This window comes from Thermobia domestica, chromosome 5 (assembly GCF_964235325.1).
Source record: "Thermobia domestica chromosome 5, izTheDome1.hap1.1, whole genome shotgun sequence".
NCBI classification, from domain to species: Eukaryota; Metazoa; Arthropoda; class Insecta; order Zygentoma; family Lepismatidae; genus Thermobia; species Thermobia domestica.
Genome location: NC_137458.1, coordinates 44672779 through 44700390, shown reverse-complemented (window position 1 = coordinate 44700390; position 27612 = coordinate 44672779). Strand labels below are relative to the sequence as shown.

Sequence of the window (27612 nt, the reverse complement as noted above, 5' to 3'; positions counted from 1 at the left end):
CCTAATTCTGGAGACAGCAACGCAACGCAATGCAACGCAAAAAGTTAATAATTAATGTTATGCTGATAATCTCAAAGTAAGTTCCACATTTTAATTGCATTAACACAAATCGTTACGGAATGTATCGGACAAATTTGTTTACTTAACATTTTTGTGAGTTTTGAAGATTCAACTTCAAAAGCTTTTAAAAGGTTTGTAGGAAGCTCTTCATAAAAACTGAATTACGTCATTCCTAAACTATTCCGTATGGAAGAGGATGAATCACCATCACGGCTAACTATTGACATCATCAGTGACATTTTTTGTCTGGTTTGGTCTGGTGGCATTGGGCGTAGTGTGTGATAGGTGGACCTTAACAAGTGCTAGTGTAGTTAATTTAGGTCTGGAGGGACTAGTGGAGTGAAAATGTTTAGTTGGTTAAGTAAAGAAGAAAACAAAAAGAGCCCCGAACTTTTCGAAAATGTTGTGGAAGGCCTTAAGAAAATATATAGAACGAAACTATTGCCTTTGGAACAACACTATCAATTCCATGACTTCCACTCGCCTCAACTGGATGATCCAGATTTCGATGCAAAGCCCATGATTTTACTTGTAGGTCAATATTCCACAGGCAAAACAACTTTTATTAGGTATCTTCTGGAGAGAGATTTCCCTGGGATTCGCATTGGACCCGAACCCACGACTGACAGGTTTATAGCTGTAATGCATGGAGACCAAGAAGGTGTAATTCCAGGAAATGCCTTGGTTGTAGATCCGAAGAGACAATTCAGGCCGCTTTCAAAGTTTGGAAACGCTTTCTTGAATAGATTTCAGTGTTCATTAGTCGACTCACCTGTTCTTAAAGGAATATCGATAGTAGATACACCAGGTATTTTATCCGGTGAAAAACAGCGTGTGGATCGTGGTTACGATTTTACTGGTGTGTTGGAGTGGTTTGCCGAAAGGGTGGACAGAATAATACTTTTGTTTGATGCTCATAAACTTGACATTTCTGATGAGTTCAGAAGGTCAATCGAAGCATTAAGGGGACATGACGACAAAATTCGAATAGTGTTGAATAAGGCTGACATGGTGGATCATCAACAACTTATGAGGGTTTATGGTGCGTTAATGTGGTCATTGGGAAAAGTATTGAACACTCCCGAAGTTGCGCGGGTTTATATTGGATCATTCTGGGACCAACCACTACGCTATGATGTCAATAGAAGGTAAGGCTCCATTTAGTTTTTTCAATATCAATTCAAGCTATTACGGGACGAAGTACAGTCTAGCTAACTCATTATACACTGTATATAAATGTTGGCATTTCTTTCATTAACCCCCGCTAGCTTTTTAACACGACAATGGTGGCGTTTGAATAGGTTAGGTTAGATTTGGTTTCGTTCACTTAGTACATAGGTTTGACGTGTACAGGGCTTATCGGAACTTAACTAAGTGTTTTCTGATGAAATGACTGGCATAAATTGGCTATACTTTACTCTTGCAATGTAGGGCGTTCATCAGCTTAGCTCAGTATTCCGAGAATTACTCTGCGAAAAGCTCAGTATGGTAATTTGTGTATAGGATTTCGTTCCAAAATTGAAATAGAAATTACTACTTGCCACAGAAATAATGGTTAAAAAGTACAAAAATAGTACAACCTATTCGTGCGTACCATTCCTTAGGCCTTGGAATTTTACAGTTGTTATTGGGGGGCAGGGTTCTAGAACATAATAGAATGTTCTAATAGCTGTAATAAAGACGGAAAACAACGTGCCCTGTGGGGCTGTAACCCGCCTTCACTCGCTGTCGCTCGCTCGGCACTACTGTATGACTTAAATATTAAATTTTGGTACAAAGGAACCAACCTAGCTATTGACCTATATGGATGGACCTGTATTCTAGAACCTTCTCTTATTGTGGCTACTAAGTTAACTGTCTACGAAGATAGTTGTACTTTGAGGCTTAGTTTATTAGCTGTAGTTATGTTCGGGATTAGTTCGTAGCTTGAATGTGTTCATGTCTGTAAGTAATGTAGCTGACATGCTGTATAATTCGTTATAAACCGGCAAGGAGAACCTTCCGTAAATTCCTCTGTAATGAGTTAGAATAGTAGCGCATCCTATTCTGTTATTGCACCTTTATCACCCAATGCATTCCTATACAATACTTCTAAACTACTAAATATAAAGCGAGTGTGGCGATGCTTTACATCCCAGATTGTTAGTGTTAACTGAAAATTTAAATTTTTTTGAGTACAGGACTTGAAAGACGCAGTATAAGTTAGGATTGAAGCTAAAAACATCAAATTCATGACATGTGGAATGTTTTCTTCGTAGCCTACATTTCGTATTTTTATGTAGCTATTTTGATTGGTTGATGGGTTAGTTAGATTTTAGAATCGCATTATAAGTCTGGTGTTGGCTTATTTTACAGGATCATAGATTTGTAAAATTTTCGAAACACGTACCTAGTGTTGTTTCAAGAAACGAATATATAAGTACTCAAAATATATCGAGATCTTACATGTGACGTGCGTAATAAAAGGTTAAAAACAAAAAGTCCTAAGTGTATGTTTCAAACCAAGTAGTAGTCCATAAGGAAACCCCAATGCACTGATTTTGTATGTAAATCCAGTGTGTAATGATCCGTAACGATAAAACTGTCCTACAGATCAAATCATCGGGTAAGTAGATAAAATCAAGTAAGAAAATTAGTCACAGTATGTTTCCACCATACTCGCTTATACGCGTACCTACACTTGCTGACCCATTCGTGCGGCCACCAGCTTCGCCATGCCCCAACTCTGTAGCGGCCGCGTTAGCATAGCTTGGCTTGTGTTTTTTTTTTTTTTTTTTTTTTTTTTTCAGTGTCGTTTTTATGGCACATGTCTGGACACTATAATTATACCCATAACGGTTAAGGCCTCCTAATGTGAATGTACATTCTGAAATGCAACTTCCTCCATAAGAAATAAAGCACTATTGAGTGACAACAATATTAATATAAGTACTTCTTATTAGAAACTTCACCTATTGAGAAAGATCACAATAATAAAAGGACTGAAATCGTACGGGAGAAATTGTAAATGGCGTGATAGACAAGGTGAAGCCATACTACCACTTTTTAAATAGTATTAAAAATGCACCAGTTATTTCTTTAAATAAATAATTCTGGAAAAGTCTGATACAGTAGTGTTGGTGTTTAAATAAGATCTTCAGAACATTACTCATAAATGAATATTTCCTTGTTTGATGGGTCACAATATTTTTGTGTTTAATAAAGACGGAACATATATATATATATATATATATATATATATATATATATATATATATATATATATATACTGACTGATGGCACACCGTACAAAAGTCATGGATTACACTGTTCGAAGTGCTACACTAATCTTGGGCTAGTGTAGGATGTGCGACAGATCCTTTCTTTCGAAATCATATTCTGTATTTTGTTTGAAATTTAACCTATTTAGTTTTGTTTTTCCCCCCAACAATTTACTTTGTAGCTGTTTACAAAACATATTTACCATCATTAAAGGGATATTTTAATATAATAAAACGAAAACAATTATGACAACAATAGTTGAAGTTTTTCTTTTGTCTGTTTTTGAGATGTGGCTCAGTGGTTTGTAAGTCTACATAAATTACGTCATTAGTGGTAGCAATGTATTATTATCAGCAAGATAGATGTAATGGGGAACGAACAAACCATATTCATTAAGAGAATTAGTTCATGAAGGGATTAGTTGCATCGATAGTTAAAAATGTCGCCGAAAGGAGTTCGGTAGGGAATGTAAAGTATAGTTAATTGGCTATTTGGTGTCTATTTCACATATAATAGTTTATGCATACGTTATACTTGGAATATTTCAATCGTATTTCATATTTCGAGTTCCCGTGTGTTGATATAGTAGGAGTGCGTTGAACGTCATTCAGTCTGTATGAAAGAAATACGGGAAAATATAAAACTGCGATCTTCGGAGTAACAGGTAATAGAAAAATGTAATGGCGAATTTGCAAGGACGATAAAAAACAAATTGTCACAATCAGAGAACATATTAGAGAGCCAAGAGAAATTAACTCCATTCTTTCAGCCTAGTTGTCCTTTTCTTAAAATAAAGAAACCTGAATAATTGCTGAGTGGCTAGAAGCGAGAAACAATATTGTGCAATATTGCCTATATTGGAGATATCGTACATCCGAATTTCAGATATATATCGTAACTAGTTTGTGTGTATTTTGAGTTTAAAACATCAAATTGATTTGATTATTGTCATGAAGCTAGAACTAACATTACATCCCGTGAAGGGCTATGGTTGGCCAAGTGGCGCGTGTTTACTTGGGTGATGTATGGTCAACGCAACGACTTTCATCTATCTCGATCGCTTAGTAAGTTTCTAATCAATTTCACTGTACTAGAAGCTTCACTCATTTTCCGAATTTGTGATTAGTTTTTGGTTGGTACTTTTGTAATTTTTTTTCTTTAAGAATTATTGCACTTTCCCTATTTAATTTTTGGAGACTGTTCTGGCTCAGTGGTACAGCGTTAGCCTCTGTTGCGTTTGTCCCTGGTTTGTTCCCAGCTCGCGCCAGGTGGGCTTTGTGGTGGACGAATACCATGTGCGTGGGTTTTTCAGGGTTCTCCCGCTTTCTTTACGCCGGTATTTCATACATTTCTCATCATCACAGTCTCCTTTTAGCTTACACGGCTTAAACGTAGGACGTAAAACTAAATGATTTCATTTAATTTTCTTTTACTCCATTTTTCATTCTTCAAGTGTACTTCTGTTTAAAATTGTAGGTTTCAATTTAAATTAGGTAAAGTTTAAGGGCTGTTATTAGGAAAATGGGATACATTTTGTACAATTGTGGTAAAATATTTCTTGGTCATTCGTAGAAATACACTACGAATGTATTTTGTTTGTCACTATATTTGCTCCATTTACGGTGAATCGAAGACTTGAATGTTAATTTCTTTAACTCGGAAAAGCAAGGGGAAGTCTTAATAATTTAGATTCGTTTTGAAAGCGGGTGGGATCGTGTTACTGTGAATGTATTTTGAAGTGTATGAAATTTCAGAAATTAGAAAATGTTTACCCGAATCGAAAAGAAGTTTGATTCTTCCTAATGTAGTAGCTATATTTATTGCATTTATTCATGAGCAATCTTAACTGTACAGAAGAATATAATATAAAAGCTAGTTAGATTGTATCCCAGTAAATTGTGAAATGTTTTATATGTAATGCAAGCCGTAACTTTAATTAAATTTAAAAGTAAAAATAAGTAACTGTTCACCGTTGAATCAAAAATCTAACTCGGGTCTCCAGTTTATTATGCTGGTACGTTAAACACTAAGCACTAGCCATATATTTTTCGACTTTAAGTTCGGTGCTTAAGAGTCTTCATCCCGGCGAAATTAAAATACCGCTAATTTTACAGTAGTTATGTGATATCTTCAAATAGATAAAAGATAATTGAAATATGGAACAAGAGCGCCCTAGACAATATTATTTTGCGTGAGGTACCGTTATCACAAGTCACCTAGCGGCTTTCCGTTTTCAGCTGTTTAGAAACGCGAAAATAAATGCCGATTTTCAAAATGGCTCGAAATCGAAAGCAAATAAGTGAGTCGTGATAACGGTTTCTCATGTAAAATAATATTGTCTAGGGCGCTCTTGTTCCACATTTCGATTATCTTTTATCTATTTGAAGATATCACATAATTACTGTAAAATTAGCGGTATTTTAATTTCGCCGGGATGAAGACTCTTAACTACTCAGACCGTATGGATTCTACCACAACTCCTCTCCTGGTTTGATAACCCAGTTACTGTATTACATAACACTTATAACAGTGGAGTGGGCACGGTGCTTCAATAGTAGAGCGCTCACTTTTGGTGCGAATGATCCCTGGTTCGATTCTAAGCCAGATGAGTTTGTGATGAACAACATTGTATCCGTGCGTTTTCTCGAAGTTTTTCCGTTCCTCCCACATTCTCACACCACCGGTTGTTTCTTAATCATTCACTTTTAGTTATCTTCCATCTTTAGCCCAAAGGACTCAGTTGAGGGACCGTAGAGTAGAAATTTAATTTAATTTTTCTGTACTTTATGGCCGTTGAATTACGTATATAATAATAGAGCAAAGACCTCAAGAGTGCAAGTATGTGTGTGAGACTAGTAAGTGAACGGATTGGATGGCATAGTTAACGCACTGGCACGATAAGCTGGAGACTCGGGTTCGATTCTTGGTCCAGTCGTGTATTCTATTTCAGTCCTTGAATATCATTAAAATTACACCAAGGGAGAAATTATTATGTGAAAAGAAATGTTATTTCCTCTTCTTATTACGTGATAATAACGTATTCATTGTGATAGTAAGATACTATCATTGATTATTATTTGTTATTGAAATGAAATTTCTAGTTTTACGTCCCACGATTATGCCATGAAGGCTAAAAGAGACAAATGATTATAAATATACCACATTGACTTGATCCCTAGTCTTCCGTCGCAAGTGCTGCTATCGGCTGAAGGAATTCCACTCACTTTCTCTCACTTAGCAACAGCTGAACCCTTATTGGTTGAACGCGTGGGTGTGTGAGGGTGTGCGCTTTAGTTCGCATTTTTGCCACGGCTCAAGACATTTTGGCAGCACAATAATAAGAGCCATTGGTTTGAAATAATTGATGTAATAGTAGAGAGGAAACAGAAGAACCCAGGGACACCAGCGATTTACCACTAACCTACATACCCCTATATTATTATTATTATTATTATTATTATTATTATTATTATTATTATTATTATTATTATTGTGTGTACTCTTTAATACATAAGCTTTACAAGTATTATATTTTTTAATCGCTTCTGCTTCAAAAATTAAGGGAATATTTTAGATAAGTATTCAGTTTTTTAAGAGTAGACATCTACCAAGAATTAGAAAGATGCGGCGTTTTCCTCATACTCTTTTTCAATAGCACCAGAAATGATCTTCCTGTCTGAATCACCTATAGCTAACCTTTTGTTATTTCTTCCGTCTTTTAATTCCATTGAAAATCGTGAATGGATTGAGAGTTCGGAAGAATCCAATTGAAGGTCACTTGAATGCAATGCGAGTGAAGAAAAGTTTCGAGGCATTGCAAGATAACAATGCTGCTTTTCTTTCCGTGATGTTTGGATATAAGTTGAATGTTGAAAACTGGAGAAATTCTACATGTGTAATGTCACGAAAGATAATAATATCGGATTGTGATTTAACTTCCGTTTTCATGTTTGGTTGTTCTTGAAAATTCCTGAAGCATTCGGTTATTCATGTAGGCTGTTTTGTAAATAGTGTTTAATTCTTAGAGCTGAGTCTTACGGTAGAGCGTAACAATCGGTACTGTAGCTAACCAAATTTGTTTAAAAAATATCCTTGAGTGGCCCCAGACCATGACACCATATGGTTTACGATACTGTACTTGCAAAATTTTTTCGGAGCTTTTCCGTTTCATTTATTCCATCAATTTACTTAACGTTATTCACTTTACCTTTTTATCTACTTCTTTTAGAGCACGGGACACGGGGGAAGGATGTTCAGCTAAATCTCATTCTACAACAGTGAGATTAAAATATAAATAAAATAGTGAGATCTCTACTTCTTTATTGATACTTGTTATTTCATAAAATATTATCCGGCTCTAGTTCCGGTGATTATAATCCATATGCAGAATTTACGCTCTAATCCAAATATTCCTTATTATTTCTATAATATTTGTATATTCTCAATGAATAAACGTGAGGATAGGTTAGGTTCGGTATTCCTTTTATATCTTTAGTGTTGTATAGGTGGTTCTGATTCACTTTATGATCATTTTTGAAGCTTGAACATAGTATACATCGTCAACAATTTGACAAAGAGTCGTATCTCAAATCTCACTTTTTCAGACAAAGAAATAATAATTAGTAGACAGGAATGCAGTTGAATATGTAATAACGGATCATGTATTCCACATATTTATCTGCACCAAGTTACGAGTTATTACATTTTCATCTGCTTTCCTGTGTACGGAATTATTGTTTATTCCTTTATTCTGTCTGAACAAGTGAGATTGTAAGATACAACCCTTCGTCAAATAGTTGACGACATGACTTTGATATTAACTCTCTAACTTTCTCTGCTGGTCAAGAGACTACCGCACACGCGCAATTTTGGTGCACGTGGTCCCGGGCTAGATTCCTGGTGGGAGATGAAGCGTTGCTGTGGTTCAAATGCCATCTTATGCTGTAGGCCCACGTCTCATCTAGCCTCGGCACTGAAGAGACACTAATCGTCAACAAAGAAATAGTATACTTAAAGAGTCACAGTAGCTCAAGTAGTGGAGCGCTTATCTCTGATACGAGGAGTCCGTGATTCGTATCCCAGACCACATGAGATTGTGGCGGACAGCATCGTGCCCATGAATTTTTTTCTCGGGTTCGTTCGTTTTCTTCCACTTTGGCGTGGGAGACCCGGGTCCGATTCCCGGCGGTAGCTCATGTAGTTCGGATTCCACGTTAATCAGTAGGTCCACGTCTCATATAGCCTCGCTGCTGAACGGGACGCTAAACTAAAATCAACTCAACTGGTTTTCTTCCACATTCACATTCCACCATTTTTTTCCATAATCATCTACTTTTAGAAGTGGGATTTGCAATTAAGGATTATGCCTATTTTACAACGTATTCTTATTCTTGAGTTGTTTCTCGAATCTTCCCATGTTTTTTTTTCTTTTCTGGACGTGCTCAGTATCTCAAGCTAAGACAAGTTAACGTTGACAACTAAACTATTAATAATAATCATAGAGCATATTTATCACGAACATGAGTAAATCATTTGTGAGATGTCGTATATGTCCATTTGTGATGAAAGATCCAGTTGTAAACATTTATATTCTTTTTGTTAGTGTGTTTCTCAATTCTAATTTATTGCTTGCTTAAATCTTTCGTAGATTGTTTGAGGATGAAGAGCAGGACTTGTTCAAGGATATGCAGTCTCTACCAAGAAATGCGGCTTTGAGGAAGTTAAATGATCTCATTAAAAGAGCGCGTTTAGCAAAGGTAATAATAGTTGAATTTTGTTCACGAGTTAATACATAGTTTATTTTTGTAACAATAATAACAAATGATACACTGAGAATACTCACCAATATGCGCGTTGGTTTATTGATTTCGGTTACCTGACTGACCTTTCGGATTCCTTCAAAAATGTCCACCACACTTCTTAAAACACGTGGTATCCTTAGCATATGACGTGTTGTTGTTATTTAATATACATGGTGTTTCAAAACATCAACAACATTGTTTGGAAGGTTATTCCTGACACAAAGATAAGACAAAAAAGTATAGACCAACCTGGGTGCATGCTTGTTTTGCGAGTTACAGGTAGCCGAAAACATGAATAAAATGAACTTTACAGGTCCGTAGCTCCACAACTATGGAACCTACCGTAATTGGGTCAAGACTTCACTTAGGAACTAATATGTGCCCTATCCAAAAGTCTGTTTTGGAATCCTAAGATACTCACGCAAACTTTTGTAGAGGAAATTTGGCTACGGGTATATAATTTGAAGTACTCACCAACTACCTCTATAAAAATTGTTGCGGAAGTACGCAGTATTCTGAAACATGGATATTTGGATAGGGTACCTACTAGTTCCTAAGTGTAGTCTTCACCCGACTACGATAGGTCCCATAGTTTTGGAGCTATGGACCTTTAAAGTTTATTTTTGCATGTTTTCGGCACCCTATAACTCCGAAATGAAGCATTTGTGCACCCAGGTTGGTCTATACTTTTTGTCTTACCTTGGTGTGAGGAATCACTTCCCAAACGTTGTCGGTGTTGTTTTGAAACACACTGTATATTTGTGTATATGTATGGAGCCTACAATCTATAATACCGCCATGTTTGGCTAGTATTCTTGATTTCTCGAAATATTAAGGGATGCGTACAATGCTGTGTTGAACTTACAATAGTTATGTATTGCCGTAGTATGTTCGTTTTTAGTAACTTTTATGTCTATTCAGATATTGATATTGAATACAGCATTGAAATAACGTAAAGAACACAATTATATTTTTATCTCTCACCTCAATGTTTCCGACCGATAGATATTTGATTGACTAATTAGTTTAATGGGGATGTCAGCAGATAAGGTATTTTGTCCCCAGACAGATATTTGTAAATAATCATCTGTTATATATATATTTCGAAGTGTATTTGGTATTTTTCTAGCAGCAATATAATGCGAATTTTACATTTCACAAATACTTGTCTTAATGGATTACGGGAGAGTGTTAGAAATATGGAGCCCTTAATGAGTCGCAGGAGTAAGTTAATTGCATGTTCTATTTATTAAGCTCATATTAGTACGTTAGATATATATATAGATATAATCACTGACTATTAATGGATTGCATTTTTACTAGTCTAATAACGGTATTAAATTTTATAGTGACAGTGTATGTATTCTTGGACTATTTGGTTTTATTATACTGTACTTTCGTTTGTATATAAAGGAAGTGTTATTTTGTTGAAGCAACAGGTACATTTCCCTCTAGGAAGTGAATCAGTGATTGCGATATGACTAGTTTCCCAACGTCACGTTTTGTGTAACTGGTTTTTATCAGTTGTAAATTTCAAAACTGTAGTGGAGTCATTTGTTATGAAGAATCATGCTGTCATTGATTTCGTTTCGTCATGATTTGAAAGCAAATTTCTTACATATTAGTAAAATATAACAAGCTTTCTGGCATAATTTTTTATGTAACTAGTGGTATTTCTGTATGTACTATTATTGTTGGGAACGCGTTCTCCATCCTTGTTTCAGTATATTTTAAGTATTATATAGTAATTAGTTAATTTAGTTAAGGAAAAAAAACCTAGACTACCAAATGAAAGAACGTGTCAGCTGAAAACTAATACATATAGCACAGTAGTTTGAACTAATCTTTAATATAGAATAAATTAAAGGATTTTTTTTTTTTTTTTTTTATTTTTTAAGATAAATTTCAAAATTCAATAGATTGATGTTTTCACTTACGTACTGTAGATAATGGAACAGTTTGACAATTTTTACAAGTAGTATATCACCTTTAGAAAAAAACAAACAACAATCTGCCGGATCAGTGGTTCTCAATCGATGTGGCGCGACAAACTGGTCGACTCCAGCTCGCGCCAAGTGAGCTTTGTGCTCAACAAACACCATGTGCGTGGATTTTCTCGGGGTTCTCCCCCATTTCATTCATTTCTCATCTCTTTTAGCCTTTAGCCTAGTCGGTATAACCGTGGGACGTAAACCTTAAAGATTTCATTTCGTTTTAATGTGTCACGCAGCCCCACAATGTGTCCTGAAATTTTAGAATTTAAAAATCATAATAATTGGTTAAAATCGAGACAGACTGTTCCAGTCAACACTTCCAGCGGCAGTAATAATGCTCAGTGTTAGTCTCATTATAAGGACTAATAGGTTTTCTATTATTATTATTATTTATAAAAAAACAATCGTGTGTGTCGCAATGTCATGATCGTTTCAGTGAAGTAAAATGAAATGAAACTTTTGGAGTTTTACGTCCCACGATTACGCCGGTTAGGTGATGATCAAAAATGAATGAAATGGTAGAATGAAAAAAAGTGGGAGGAAACGGGAGAACCACGAGAAAACCTCCGCACACTGTGTTTGTCCACCACAAAGTTCATTTGGCAGGAGCAGGATTTGAACCCGGGACCCGAACCACCAGAGGTGAACGCTCTACCACTGAGCCACCGTGGCCCCATGTTCAGTAAAGTGTGTCATCAATCGAAAAAAGTTGAGAACCACAGTGCTAGGTAACGGTGTGTTTTGTATATACACTACATAGACAAATATCACCATATTCCAGTAATTGTAAGTTATTAGCAACGACAGTCGTATATATATATTTTTTTTAGCATCACAAAACTATTTTTTTAAAAAAATATGTTCTCGATAACTATACATGAAAATAAAATTACCCTCAAGTAGGTTATGTTGTTTAGTTTGATGTGATTTATCGCCTAACTGAATAATATTTTAGTCGAACAGAAAATACAATTTATAAGTTATATATATAAATTAGTAAATATTAAATTTAAAATTGTATCTCATTAACAACCTTATAATCTATGCACGATTGTCTTCCTTAAATAATGGTATATTTTAGTATCAGTTTGACCGCAATGAGTGACGTGAATCTCGTACAACATTAATTTTCTTGGTTTAGAAGGTTAGTTTTTCTCCATAAGTGCGAATGAGCTTTTATACAGGGTGGCCCAAAAGTAGGTGTACAACCCTGCATTGATCAAGAATGACATTTTAATTTATTAAAATATGAATTTTATTTTCTTCCGTCTGTTCCGAGATTAAGATGTAAGTGAAAAGAAGTTAAGAACAAGCAATAGAAGAAATTGTCAATATCTGTACGGCTAACAATAAGAAACTATATAAAATGTCATATGCAGATCAGTGCGGTGTTGTATTCCTACATTTGGGCCGCCCTGTATTTACACATCATTTTGTTCAGCTAGATGAGATTTATCTATATCTTATCTTTAGGTAGTTTTTCTTGTTAAATGCTAACAATATTGTAGAATTATTGTATTTCTCATGTAAAAGTGTTTTATTCATAGTGTCGTATATATTCATAGCGAAATTTAGGTGCGAATTAGCTTAATAGCTTCTGAAAAGGAGAAACAGAATAGTCGTGTTTTGTTAGATTGGCATTGAAAATCTCAAAATATGAATTTTTGGAGTTAAAGTGCATAACTGCAGGAGCAGTTTCTTTCTTAATAGTTCATGTACTGCCAAATAAGACAGCGGCGTTCGTGACTTTTGTTCCCTTTGATTACTGTTACAAATCGTAATTAAAATTTGCAGTCTTTCCCTACTATACACTGTGTGTATCTTGTTTCAAAGTAGGGGGTTGTATAAGATTCCAGCTCTGCCTGCAGGGAGCATGTTTGGACCAATGGTTTAACTAAGTTCTCTTTCCATTACTTTATGGGCTTCATACATGATTGATTTCTGTTTGATCTGCATATAAATTTACAACATGGAGCTAGTTCTACGAAAGGCATGTCTTCTGCAAAATGATTACACATCTAAATATCTTACTGTGATCAGAAATCTTCGACTCCAGTTAACAGTGGATATTTAGTTTTTATATACAGGGTTATTCAAAAAGAATGGTACAAAACTAAAGTGTGTTTATTTTGCACGAAAACGACATACAAAAGTAAAATTCGTCGGAAAGGAAAGTTGTAAGTTTTATAGTCTGTGCTTGTAGTTTAGTTCAAAGTCGCTAGAAGTGATAATTGTAAAAGCAATTAATGCATATTACGATTTGGCGATGCTGACCTGGCCGCCAAGATCACCCGATCTGACGGCTCTGCGGCTTCTTTCTGTGGGAGTGTGTGAACGATTGTGTACATTCCGTCATTGCCATAATACCTGGAAGGTTTGAGGCAACGTATGTCTAGTGCAGTGGAGTAGATAACCTAGGATATGTTGCGACGCACTTGGCAAGAACGGAATTATCGGTTTGACGTTTGCCGTGTTACCCAGGGTGCTAATTTCCAACAGTTGTATTGTTCACAAAAACTTAACCATTTTTTCTTCTTTCCGAGTAATTTTGTTTTGTATGTTGTTGTAGTTAAAAAAAAAAAATCTCTAGTTCTGTACTGTTGGGTTTTAATAACCCTGTATAGAGATGGGAGGAAAAATTAGGTTTTAACGTAAATTTTGGTGCTTTGTTAATAGTCGACGTATTTGCCTCATACATTGCAGGATTAGTATTGTAGTGGTCAATATCATTCTTTGGTCATGAAAACTCTTTCGCACTTTAGTAGTAGTTTGAATATTGATTTACAAGTCTTATTGCTTTCTAGGTCCATGCCTACATAATAAGTGCTTTACGAAAGGATATGCCGTCAGTGTTTGGGAAGGATAGCAAGAAGAAAGATCTAATCAAAAATCTAGGTCAGATATATGACCAACTTCAAAGGGAACATCAGATCTCACCAGGCGATTTTCCAGATCTCAAAAGAATGCAGGTAGGCGTTTTCAGTATTTTATTATTATTGTGTGCGTATAATTATTTAATATTCTGCGTTTTAGCATCACTTAGTATGTTACATTTACATACGTGCAGTTTACGTGTTAGGTACTGTTTTATTATCGGAATTTAAACATGTGTTGTTGTAGTACATGATTTTCTTTAGATCATAGTAATTGGTTGAATTTCTTATAATTAGAACTGCCAAAAACTATTGCTGTACAGAAGCTGAAGATAACAAGTCATTTTAAGTAATTCCATAAACACGTAATTTTAGCAGTATAGCAGTCTTTACTACGCATGTTTTTAATTTCCAAACTTTCCAAAATATCATATTGCTGTAAACAACATTTTATGATTTTTACATCTGTTTGAAAACGCCTAAGTGATTAGATATGGAACTTATGAAATTTCTTTTTTTTTTTCCTTTCTTTCTTTTCGAAATAAAGCCTTTTGAGAAGGTCAAATCTTCACTCCCCTATAATTTTGTTCCTATTTGTTCGAATTACGTTGTCATGATCTTAGTATTCGACACTAAGGCACTTTATATTCTCCTCACTTGCTTATTATGTTGTCGAGGCCTGTTAAATGTTGATGTTTGCGATAAGTAGCCTTTACAACTTGTTAAACCTGAATAATCAATGTGGTATTATAAGTTTTCATTTAGCATGTAGGTTTGAAAGGTGTAATAATCTGACGTAGTGTTCTTTGAAAAATATATATATATATTTTTTTAATGCTGGATTGGTAACTCTGTTAATCTGGTAATGTTAAGCGTGTCTAACAAGTTTCTCATGTTAATATTCGTATCGTACAAAATGAACCATCCAACCGATCTCCACTAAATTTTTAACATAGATGGGGTTCGGGCCCTGGATGTATTTTATCGTCTCACTTTGACGGTGCAGCTTGGGAGAGGGGGATATATAAAATGATCCAAATACAGCCCTTTATGTCCAAAATGAAACGTTCTTCCCGTACGAAGAACGGGTATTCTGCTAGAAATATATAGGCAAGATGAGTACCAAAAGTCTTAACGGGATTCCTCCTTTGAATAAAGAATTAAGTTCTCTTTTCAAAGTTTTATTATTAACTTACGTTAGTTCGATGTTAATAATACCTATCTAAAGGTCCGAAGGCGGCCTGGTGAGTATAATTCTCATTTAATTGCTTTTGACAAACCATTCCTGAGTAGTCTTTCAGATGGAAATTAGTACGTTTTACCACTCAAGTTCACGTGAAACCCGATTTCTTTTGATTCCTGTTATTGCTGGGTCAACAGCCTGAACTTCAGTGACTCATACCGTAAATAACGTAATGTGTGTCAACATGACGAAGCCACGCATTGTCGTTAATTTCTTTTGTATGGAAATGAATAATTGATAAAATGATAAGATTATGGCTATAAGTACCAAGATAACAATGTTGATATAAGCGACTTGAGCTCGAGAGAAGGATAAGATTAGATATGCATTTGCCTCGTACAAGGTACACATTGATAGCTACATTGTGGATAGATTTCCAGTCAGAGTATCAGAGAAATAAGTATTGGAATCTTAAATTTTTCCTGTTACTAAAAGTTTGGAACCAAATATTCCAGATTGAAAATTAATGTTGGTTAAAAGTAGAGGATAAATTTAAATTTGCATTTTGAAAACTTAGTGAAACAAAAACCAAGAATAAGAATGGCGAAAGAAGCATTTTGGAAGAATAAACGGTTATTTTGCGGGTCTTTAAATAAAGAGTTTAGATATCATTAAATTGTGGAGTATTTTACTCTGCGGGGCACAAACATAAACATTATACAAGAGCGACGAAAAAGGACTGAATACTTTTGATATATGAGTGTGAAGAGAAAGCGGGAAATAACGAGAAAGTAATTGCTGTCCAATTAATGCGGGGAAGTCAGGGAAAACTCAGGGAAAATGGTGCAGGTCAGGGAAACTCGAAAAAAGGACTGGAAATCAAGGAAAGTCAGGGAAATTTTAGAAAATGTTTTTTCTGACATTAATTATACACCCGTTTCAGCTTACCCAACTATTAATGATCATAGTATGGAATGTTGCTCATAGTTTTATGGGTGGCAAGTGGAATGTACGTGTGAGCAAGTGATTATTATTTTTCTCTATGGAATAAATATTCTCATATATAAATATTTACTTATTTATTTTTTTTATTTATATGTCAACGTCATCCAATATCTGTCATGAAAGTCAGGGAATTTCCTGCCAAAGGTCAGGGATGGTTAAGGAGAAGTCAGGGAGATAAATTTCTCCAGATCAGTAGGAACCTTGTAATGAAAGCCGGCAAGAACGCATGATGTGTTGGAGGCGCTGTTGCCAAACGATCTGCAACTATGGAGGCAGCAGGTCTGAGGTGGAAACTTGAAACGTTTAACAAATTATCATTCTGTAATCTTAATCTGATAAGATTCAACGTTTAAGAGCCTTGGTGCCAAAGAATATTATGAAAGAATACTACAGTGATCGGCGAAGGGCCCTCCCTTTCGTTTTGTTTACAGCATAGGCAGCTACCTGACAGACGCTAATTTTCCTTAAAATAAAAAGAAAATGACTTGGGACATAATTTGGGTAGAAACTATATTTTGAGGGGTAACGATAATTTATATATGCGAAGGGGGTTAGCTAACGATCCTAAAAGCGAATGAAAAACGAAAGAAAGTAAAAAAAAAAAAAAAATATATCTGAAGGGTAAAAGTTTGGAAAAAATATTTCCAAATGATTTGTGTGTGCAGGGAACTTAAGTGGGATCTTGAGGACAAGAAAAGTTAATATTGGTGTAAATTTTCAGTAGTTTACATCCAACGTGTTTTCTTCACGATATTTTAATTGTTTCCTAAGCGATAAATGAGGGCTATAACGTACTGATTGTAAAATTATAAGTAAAATGGCAATGTGAAAAGAAAGAAAAAGAGAGGGAAAGAAAGACATGTTAGTATCGAATGGTGAAATTGTATCATCCACACAGTCGTTGATACTTGACCACACTTGTTGCCATGATAACGATAGAAACAATACATTTAAATGCTGTAACAAAGTCAAAGTTACCAAGTGTGGAAATTACTAGAAATTTTTATATCAAAGGAATTAATTCGAAAATTTATTCTTGTGTCACTAACATTAAAATGAAAGGAAAAAGCCATTCCCTTTCTTCGTATACGTACAGCTGCTGACAGTTAACTGAAAATCAGTCACTTGCTTTAGTATATGGTGATTATATTGATTAGAATTTCTAGTGGTGGTGATAATTGAGATCGATTTATCAGAAAAATCAATTGAAGTGCATTTAATTAATTTTGTTACAAAGTCCCTTTCGTTGTTTGGATTGAATGTAAGCACCCGTTTTTAGCACCGAGGCTATGTGAGCCGTGGACCTACAGTTCAAGGTGGAATTCGAACCATCGTAATTCGTTCAAATTTTTATCCACTTCCACCAGGAATCGAACTCGGAATATTGTATGAGACGTAGATCTACAGAAGACATGATAATTATGAGTTTCCTCACAGGGATTGAAGTATTATCGTCCACAGCATAGATAAAAATACAAGCCTTTAGCTAGTTTACGCGCTGATACATGCAACTGATTGTTTTGTTGGTTCAGGAAAAAAAAAAAAAAAGGAAAAAGAAAAGTTGTCGCGGCAAATCATTCTGAGATAACTTGAGATACAAAGGAAAAGATTTTTCGTAGAATAAGATGGTCGTAACTCAAAATAGATTTTAAATTGCTATCAATTTTTAACTTGTAATAATTGCAATTTGTGTGTATTTAAGAAAGGTTTTCCCTGCTGTAATTATTACTATACATATTGAAATAACGTTACAATTCTCAGAAACAGACGAGATAATAAAGTTTCTTTAGATACAACGATTTTGTTGGGTTTACTTGTAAAATTGACATTTCGGAGTTACGACAGTTTTATTGTGGGGGTGCGAAATATTTACGTAGAGCCACTTATTCAACTTGTCTGTTAGCTGATGATCTATTTAATATTGTTTTCTTCGAATTTTGTTACAATTCAACAAGGATTTGCTTATATAAAGATTTCCAAAATTTCAAGTAAGCAGTGTACGACAACAGATTAATAGATCAGATAATAAGTGAAATATTTCTATTGTAATATTCTGTAGTAATGATTAATGATCTTTGATTTTATTTGTATTAACATATAGTTCAGATTCATTTAAAAAAAATATCTTATCGTTTGTATACTAAGTTCGTCAGTGCTGAAACCGGAATCGAAGATTTTTCACTGTTCACGGTTTGAATATAGGCATAAAGGCCGAGACGAAATTTACTCGTGGAACTCTGAATGCACACTAAAAGCTCTCTCTCTTGCCACTTTTGCTCTGATACGTGTCGATAGACAGATGGACAGATGTAGCCGTTCTTTAAGACTTTCCGTACTTACTGATAGCATAGGTTGAAAGACCAAAACTGGCGCTTTTCCCATGGGGTGGGAGAATTAATTCTCTGTGTTGCATTCTGATGCATTCCCTACGATTATTTTGCTCAGTTAGTTCCAGCATTCTAAGGCAATTATGATAATGAAAAAATATTTAATTGCTTCTAAGGAAACACAATTTTCTGTTGTTTCTACATTGATTACAGTCAATAGCTCTAATAAAATACTTATGCTCTATTTTGCTTTTTTTCCCCTTTTTTTAAAAGTTTTTCTTCACAATGAAAATTAGTGGATACTACGGATAACACAAAGTACAGGCAGAGCACTTCACTATTAAAACTGGTTTCTTGTGAGAGTAGTGAGTTTAAAACTGTGGTTCGGACCTGATAAGCAATCCCTTCGAAAATCCTTCTTTTACTGTGACTACACTTAATACTGTTGTTAGCTTTGTGAGATATTATTTACAGTGTCTGATGTAAGTGTGTTCATTATGTGACACACTGTGTATTGTTCTGCTATATACTGTATATTGCAGTTGCAATTTCATATTTGTAGATGTATAGCAGGTCACTATTTTGTTTTTCTATAATAAGTAACAACAACAATACTATAGCGCATTGTGTTGTTTTCTTGCAGGAGCAACTAGTGCACCATGACTTCACAAAATTCCATCCTTTGAAGCCACGATTGTTGGAAGTAGTGGATAAAATGCTTGCAGAAGACATTGCACGGTTAATGGCATTGATTCCACATGAAGAAACTATGAAAGTTTCGGAGCCTCTTATTAAAGGTGAGATGCTTCAGTTGTTTAGTACCTCTCTTATTCATATACAGCGTGTTCCAGGAATACACTAACTTCGCATACGGGTTCTGGTCCTCGATAAAAGCAAAAAGTTTCTTGCAATTTTGTTCAAAAATACCTAAGGTTTATTCAGTGTAACCAACGTACAACCAATTCCACTACTACCTTAAGTTTGCCCCATTGCTGCAATTATCTGACGAAAGTCGCAAATAAACAAACCTAGTTTAAGAAGAGTGAATAGCATAATCAAAATGCTTCATATTAGCTTATTGGGTGACCCCGAGTTTGTTTGTGTTCACTTAGCGTCGTGATGCAGTTAAGAGAGGTGCTTGAATTAAGAAGTAATGAATTGTGGTCTGATAATGGGCAGAAAATAACGTCGGTGTATTGACTCATATATCATGTGACTAAAATATAAAGAAAACAATTAATTGCACAATTGGTATCTATTTAATGTATGATTCATATTCCTATAGATTTCCTTTGTTCATCGTTTTTACTAATGTTTATTATGATTGTTATTAGAAACAGTGGCGGTAATAGTTCTTCGTAATTTGTTTTCTGAAAAGTTGAAATAATTGAAGAGCTTGTATGAGAAATAGAGAAGTCAACCTATTTTCTTTTACCCGTATTCCCTATAGGTGAGGTTTCGATGAAAAAATGTAATTGGACTGAGAATCGAAATGCAGTTGGCATCCTAGTTTCTCGACTTACCGTTGCATTATTGTAACTGCCTCGCTATCTGATGTGCTGTAAGTTCAGTGATTGTTGTTGATTTGACCTACTGCATATCTGTACTGTATCTGTAGAAATTGTTTGCAGAAGTCACCGACAAATGTAAATAGCAGATTATGTTCCTAGTAACTATTTATTTATTTATTTATTTATTTTATTGATTGATTGATTGTTTGTTTGTTTGTTTGTTTGTTTGTTTGTTTGTTTGTCAAATCAGAGCGAATGACGTGATGTGAATACTTAATTGGATATCATGCGATATAACCTATAATAAATTATCACTCATAAATTCTCAGTCCAGAGATAGGTATGGAAAAGAGTAAAGATTTTCTCTGAACTGTGATAGTCTTATTAAGACGATAAAAGGAAACTGTAAGGGATAATTGAATAGAAGAAGGCATTTAAACACTCGTAACGTAAATCGTTTCGGAACAAACATTTTGCATTTTCCCAAAATAGAATGTAGTGACTATGTGGCTGTTTTTGTGTTCCAATAACCTAACCGCACTGGAATGCCGCGTCTCGTGATATCAGCGATGTCAAGCGGTGCTTGGTCTGGTCAGAGGAAATAGTCGATTGTTCGTATTCTTCAGGTGGTGGTGTCATTTCGGCGTCCATCCGTCGTAGTGATAACAATTGGAGAGCAACTTGAAAGAAAGAGGGGGGGAAAAATAGCGAGCTTCGGTCATGGAAACCAAAATAAACGGAAGGGGGGGTCTATGTGTGCTGATCACATATCACCCTAAAAGCATGAGTGCCATAAACCAGACGGTAGAGCCTGTCCCTATAAGAACTATTGCGCTATGAGTTTAGTTTTTAGTTTAACTGTTTTTGTATAAATGTTTGGAATCTTAAGTACTTTTGTTGTTTAACAGTTTAATCAGATCAGTGATAACATTGAAGTATTAAAAGAAAGAAGAAAATGATAATTAATTTTTTTTAACTCTTACATTCTAATGATATATCAAGAAATCTTCAAAAAAAGCTATCAGAATTTCTCTTTTATTTATCCAAAATCCGCTTAAACATTTAAATATCTTTGTACGAGAATCAGAGATCGGGGACAACAAACGGAATATTTAATGCTATTAATCTGCAAAAATGGATACTGAAAAAATACGGTAAAGAAATTATTTTCTCGAATGAAATTCTCATAAATAATATTGTTAAAATAAAATTGCCCTTATTTGCTAACTTAAAAAATATTTTTCTTAGTTTAATAAAAGTCGTATCAGGGTAAGGTCTTTCTGCTAAAAAAAATATTGGGAAAAATTGACAAGGACAGAATGTTTGGATCCTTCTTGTTTTTGAAATATTTTATTATCATACGAAAATTGAATTCCCTTGGCAAAATCTTTTTCTCCATTATGTACTTCTTTATAATCACTTACGTAAAGAGGAGTAGTAAAATTTGCACAAGGGAGTATTTTGATCATACTTTTAATCTCATCGCCATTTTAATAAGGGTTAGATGGATTAATATTATGCGTACTTTTCACTAGGACGATACTCCAAATTTTCTCCACTTTGTCCTTTACACCAGCGTTTGTCGTTTTAATATGGTCAGTCGTTATTTCTCTTCTTGGTACCTGTTCACAGAAGTTGGATGATTCAAGCAACTAAGAATCAATAAATATACAGTTTTCTGTGGTATAGAGAAAACAATACGGAATTCTATGTAAGCGTTCGCACGCTTGTTTTAATAATGCAAAAATGAATGCTCTTCCACTGAGACACTGCATCGGTATAATTAAGTTATTAGTATGTTTGTAACTTTTCTTCTGAAGGGTATTTCTCATTATAACGGGATGACTGCTTATGGTACTACGTCTTGTCGAGTTCGCTTTTGTTTTCTTAACTAGTAAATTCACAAGTCATTTCATCTCCATTCATGTGCATGCTGAGCAACTCTTTTATACTCGGATCAAAATTAGCAACGAGTTAGCAGTACCATTGGAAATTTGTGTTAAAAAGGGAAATTACATCACAAGGCTAATAAACTACCGAGAGAGGGCCCAGTCGTAAACGTCGTGGTGGTAGCTACAAATGGAAGGTTTCTTTAGAAAGGGAGAAAGTATTACAATGTTACTTCCGCGTAACACACGCTCAGAGGTATTGTCAATGGGAATGGAGGGAGCACAGCGAGCACCTCAGCGGAATACGACTAACGTGCAGACAGGATAACATGGTAACCTCCAAATGTCAATTCTTTTCTCATTTTGATCCAAATATAGTAAGTAAGATATAACCGCATTATGATAATCACAAGACTTCGTTTGATCTTTGATGTGTTGTAGTAAATGACTAGATTTCTTACTTCCTTGTCTCTGGTTGTAGGTGGAGCATTTGAAGGTGTGGAAGACACTGTGAGTCCATTTGGCTACAAGAGAGGCGAAGGCATTGATGCAGGTTCAGGAGAGCCAGAGTGGATTGTGGCGAAAGAGCGGTACAAATACGATTCACTCTTCGACTCGTTAAGTCCAATTGACGGCAAGATCACTGGAGCAGGTACGTTTAGTATTAAAACTTACATCAACAGGCATTTTAGTAATAGTGAGTCTTTAGTTTTGACTTCATATTTATTTGATCATCAATAATGTATATGATTCGATATCAAAACACATTTGACCTTGTTAACAAGGATTTTTAAGATAATTTCACATATACGTCCCTCTTGCTTGCTTACTCCTCATGACATTATAGACTTTCTGTTGCTCCAGGACATACTGTATTTGTACAAGGTGAAAGCAACAAGCAGGGCACGTTAAAGGGTATTGTTCCTTTTTCCACAGTAAAATTCATTTGTTTAAACATTCATAATAAAAATTGTTAAAAGTCAGTTTGAATGTTAAAATCGATTAATACATACATATTAAAATCAAGTCTTTAAAAGATGCTTTTACGATAAAGAAGATAAATTCTCAGAAATATCTTCTGATAAATCCATTTTTTCTTTAATTATATGTCTTAGTAACATTGTCGCATTTGGTTTAAAAAATCCTGTTCGAAGTATGTTGATCAAATCCTACGATAAACTATAGGTCCCTGTTTGATACATCGTAAACAAAGAAAAATGTGATTTAAAATAGCAAATGGTAATATGTATACTTTGCTGAATAAAATAACTTCCACACGAAAAACTGGGAGTGGAAATTCTTTGAAGTTTTATTAAACAGCCAGTTGTATTCTGTGAAAATATCGCAAAAATAGGTACTAGAATAAATGAAACTATTTTACCGTAGAATTTCGTATTATTTTCCTATTCGGACTTTCAATATTGTGTTCGCTGAGACTTTGCGAACTACTATGTAATACAGCCCCCGCAAGCCCACTTTCTCTATTCCACCATTTCATTCATCTCTCATCATCACCGTCTCCTTTAGCCTAGCCGGCATAAACGTGGGACGTAAAACTCAATAATTTCATTTCATTTCATTTTCTTTGTAATACAGTTTCAAATAGGAGATGCGTACAGTCTTTCACACACTATTTTAATCCATCTTTTTTTCTTAAATACCTAAAATTCGTGCCCAACTATGAAAACACTGAAATTATTTGATCAAACTCCATTATTTTTACTCTTTTAGTGTAGATTTTAGGTATTTGAAAAAGATGGATTCAAATAAAACGCAGTACGTGCCCTTGGCACGGGAGACCCGGGTTCGATCCCAGCGGGAGCTCATATGGTTCGAATTCTACGTTAATCAGTAGCTCCATGTCTCATATAACCTCGCTGCTCAAAGGACCGTTAAACTCAAAATCAGCGCAACTCAACTTAAATAAAATGCAAGAAATTCACGCGCTTGTTATTTGAAACTGTATTAACAGAAAAGTTCGCAGAAATCTGAGCGAATGAAATATTGGAAGTACAAATTAGTCTAAATAGGAAAATAACACAACTATAAGGCAAAGTAGTTTGTTTATAATTCTATAATTGACTAAAGGTGGACCTCTAGCGTCATCAGTTTTTCTGTTACATACTTTCATCGAAAATGATTTTAATTTTGTGGTACTCAAATCGATTGGTTATCATGCACACCTTCAGTGATGGATGCCCGAGTTTGACTCTCAGTGGAAGCTCATATGATTTCAATCTCACGTTAGCCTAGGGTCCACGTCTCATAAATTCTCGCTGCCGAAAAGGAATTAAACCCAGCAAACTATACTAGATATACGAATCCTTTATATTGGCCTTGTGGACCTTGTTTATTCAGTGTCTGTTTGAAATGCTTCCTCTCGATAAATACTAGTGTGGTAGGAAAATGTAGTCGTAATATATTCGACAACTATAACTCATGCAATATTCATGACAAACAAAACAGCTGTGTCCAAGAAACAACCTTTGGATCAATGCCAAAGGAAGCTCAAGAAATGAATGCATAAATCAACTGGATTAAACTAGCTCGATTTGATTGTTGCCTCGTATCTTCTTGAAATGGAAAATAATGCATGTGGTATAAACACTTTAGCGACAGTTGGAGCGGTTTGTCTGCAAATTTTAGTACTACTTAAAGTTTGTTCTTGCCATTTAAAGATGATTATCCGTCTCACGCTCCACTCTTACGTTGTACAAAATGTTGGAGTAGTAGTAGTAGTAATAGTAACAACAACAATTTCTTTTGAGTAATTAATTAGATTTAAAAGATACCACTTTGTGACAGTTTTTATTCTCGATATATTTTTCCATGGTTGAAAATTGTCTTCAAATGAATGTCATAGTCGTAGGTAAAAAACTGGGCAAGAACGGAGAACATCTGAAACGCATTGGTTTGTTTATTATTTTGTACTTCGTAGAAGGTTGCACAGACATTTGTAATATTATTTGATTACTGTAATATTAAAATAAGTACAAAAATAAAATAATGTTTGGCAAGGACCGATGACCCTTTTAATTTATTTGAGCAAAAGCAATCTACGTTGCAACATATTAAAGAATTTTTAATATTGTTGTTCATGTAAGTCCATACATACAGTGACAGTCAGATGTCATTAGGGACTTTTTGATTGAAACATAGTTAATTAGTTTTTTGATTGAAGCTTAGTTAATTAGTTTTATAAGTAGTGAATTCTTACATCTTGGTTGTACACTCATCAATAGTTAACACTCACCGTTATATATTTAAATGCGTGTGGAAGGTTGCAGAAAGTCGTGGAGTATATTCGCAATTCCATTGAAGTGTTTGTTGTAGTCCTTACCAAGAAAACGTGCATCATACAGGCACAAGTACAGAAGTAAAACAAACAAACAAACAAATATATATATATATATATATATATATATATATATATTTCAAACACACATGAAAATGAAAAATATACACAATTCACGAACAATAATTTTGGTGATTCAGAATTCTATATTTCTTACAACATAGCACGAAAGGGAAGGTTTTCGAATTAGTTTTCATTTAAAATAAATAAACTCGGATCAAGGAGACGTGGATAAAATATGGATACCATTAATGAATAATTATAATTCACAATAAAATGTAGCATAGTAATTAATCTTCGCCGTATCTCTCTTATAATTCTTTTACATCTATAATCTTCATTGAACTCTCATTCCTATCCTGTATCATTATCTTAACCAATACTTCTTCATAATCTTTCTGTAATCTTAGTTCATAAACAACCAGTAACAAACTCTCATATCTGTGTCTTATTTGGACATGGTAACTCTCATTTACATGGTAATAGCAAATATTACATTTATAAGCACTTTGTGCCCATCTCATCTTCCAGCATTCTTTCCCCTTTAGAATTGTTGAATATCTAATCGCCAGTTTCATAGAATAGTGCTAACTAGATTACACAACTATTACAGTGCAATTTTAAGGTATTACAGTCCATCTTTCTCTCTCTCTCTCTCTCGCGCGCGCGTTAGTGTTTGAATATGTTCTTGCAATAATCGTTATACAACTGCTCGAACAGGGGAGGAGATGGTGATTAGTAGAACGCATATCTCTAGTAGGAAACGTTGTTTGTACAATCCCAAGTCGTGCAGACTTACAGATTTTTTCATGGTGTCCAGTTTTATCCCATTTATCTTCATTCCACTACTTTTATAACATTTTCCTTTATCCCAGGAGACAGTGGTAAAGTGTTCACCCCGGGTGCGAAGAGTCTGTGAGTCAATGTCAGTTCACGTATGTTAGTGATCCGTAAGTTTCCTTGATGTTCGGCCATTGCCACCCACATCCTCATTTCATTGATTCTTTCAAAATCCTTTATTTCCATCCCGTCTCCTTCAGCCTACAGTGCATAATATCATTTGTCGTATAGGGCTTAATCGTGGAAATTTATATTAAAAAGGTACCAAACTTAATTTTAAAGTTAATTTTAACTTTACTCGATATATTTAATTGTCGAAGTTTTAATGTTAATTTCTCCTTTTCCTTTTTAGCGGCAAAATCAGAGATGGTGAAATCCAAATTGCCGAATTCTGTGCTAGGCAAGATCTGGAAGCTTTCAGATATCGATAAAGATGGGTTCCTCGATGCTGATGAATTTGCACTGGCGATGCATTTAATAAACGTGAAATTAGACGGACATGATTTACCTTCAGAATTGCCAGAACACTTGATGCCACCATCCAAACGCAATTTCTAAATTTAATATAAAACTACACATATGGGACAGTTTATTTTTTTTTTCTCTGTGACTTCTACCATCAACACATACTGTTTTGACGTAACTTGGAAGCCTTTATTTAAATGTGATGTGTTTAGCCCTCTCAGGTAACTTTTATATTTAAAATGGAGGAAAATGTAATGACATAAGGATAAAGAAAATTTCATTGCAAAAATTGGAAGGGTACATAGATATATATATAGAAAGTAAATATATATATTTATATATTACACGTCACAATTTGTACACATATATATACATACATCTTTATATATACAAAGATGCACTCATCTCAGCTTATAAAATGTACTTTGTATGAAATTATATATAAATATATATATATATAAATATTAAGTGCAATATTTAAGTACACAAATGCAAGAAGTACGCTATCGTAAGTGTTGGTTAGTTGTAAAAGCAGTTACCAGTGCGAGATTCCAGTATTAAGATGATGCACAAAACTAAACAAAAGGAAGAAAAAGATCATAGTAATTATGATTGGCATAATAAGGAAAAACCGAAAAAATGCCGTTCGCATACAGTGGATCCAAATATTTGTTCTGTAATTATGTAAGTATAAGTATCAAATGTCTGATTATTTTATATGCTGTTGTGTATAATATAATATGTTTTATTATGTTAAAAAAGTGTTACAAGAATCAGTTCGAAGGCCTGATATAGAAATAAAGAAACTATTGGAACTGTTATTGTTGTTTTTTTGTATGATTGTCCCTCTTGCTTCTTCTGTGATTTTTGTAGGTTATGTAAGCTCGGTAAATAGAGGTGAATTCGATAGGAAATTTACCAAAATAATTAATTTAACACCCAATTTGTGCTTTGTACAAGGTGTGATGATTTGTACGGTGATTTTATTTATTTATTTATTTATTTAAAAGCAGCAACTGCTGATGCTACAACTATTTGATGTAATTTA

General features: G+C 34.6%; 1 protein-coding gene across 1 annotated transcript; it reads left to right on the top strand.

The window, feature by feature from the left end:
* The first annotated feature begins 284 nt into the window (after positions 1–284).
* Positions 285–27385, top strand: Past1 (putative achaete scute target 1). The gene is made up of 6 exons (XM_081758655.1): positions 285–1208; positions 8969–9077; positions 13921–14085; positions 19148–19301; positions 22386–22556; positions 26452–27385. The coding sequence occupies exons 1-6, from the start codon at positions 406–408 to the stop codon at positions 26655–26657; spliced, it is 1608 nt and encodes a 535-aa protein (XP_081614781.1). The 5' UTR covers positions 285–405; the 3' UTR covers positions 26658–27385.
* Positions 27386–27612: the final 227 nt, after the last annotated feature.

Coding starts and splice junctions, on each gene's coding strand:
- Past1 (XM_081758655.1), top strand. CDS start 406: ATGTTTAGTTGGTTAAGTAAAGAAGAAAACAAAAAGAGCCCCGAACTT. Junction 1,209..8,968: donor CGCTATGATGTCAATAGAAG/GTAAGGCTCCAT, acceptor AATCTTTCGTAG/ATTGTTTGAGGATGAAGAGC. Junction 9,078..13,920: donor AAAGAGCGCGTTTAGCAAAG/GTAATAATAGTT, acceptor ATTGCTTTCTAG/GTCCATGCCTACATAATAAG.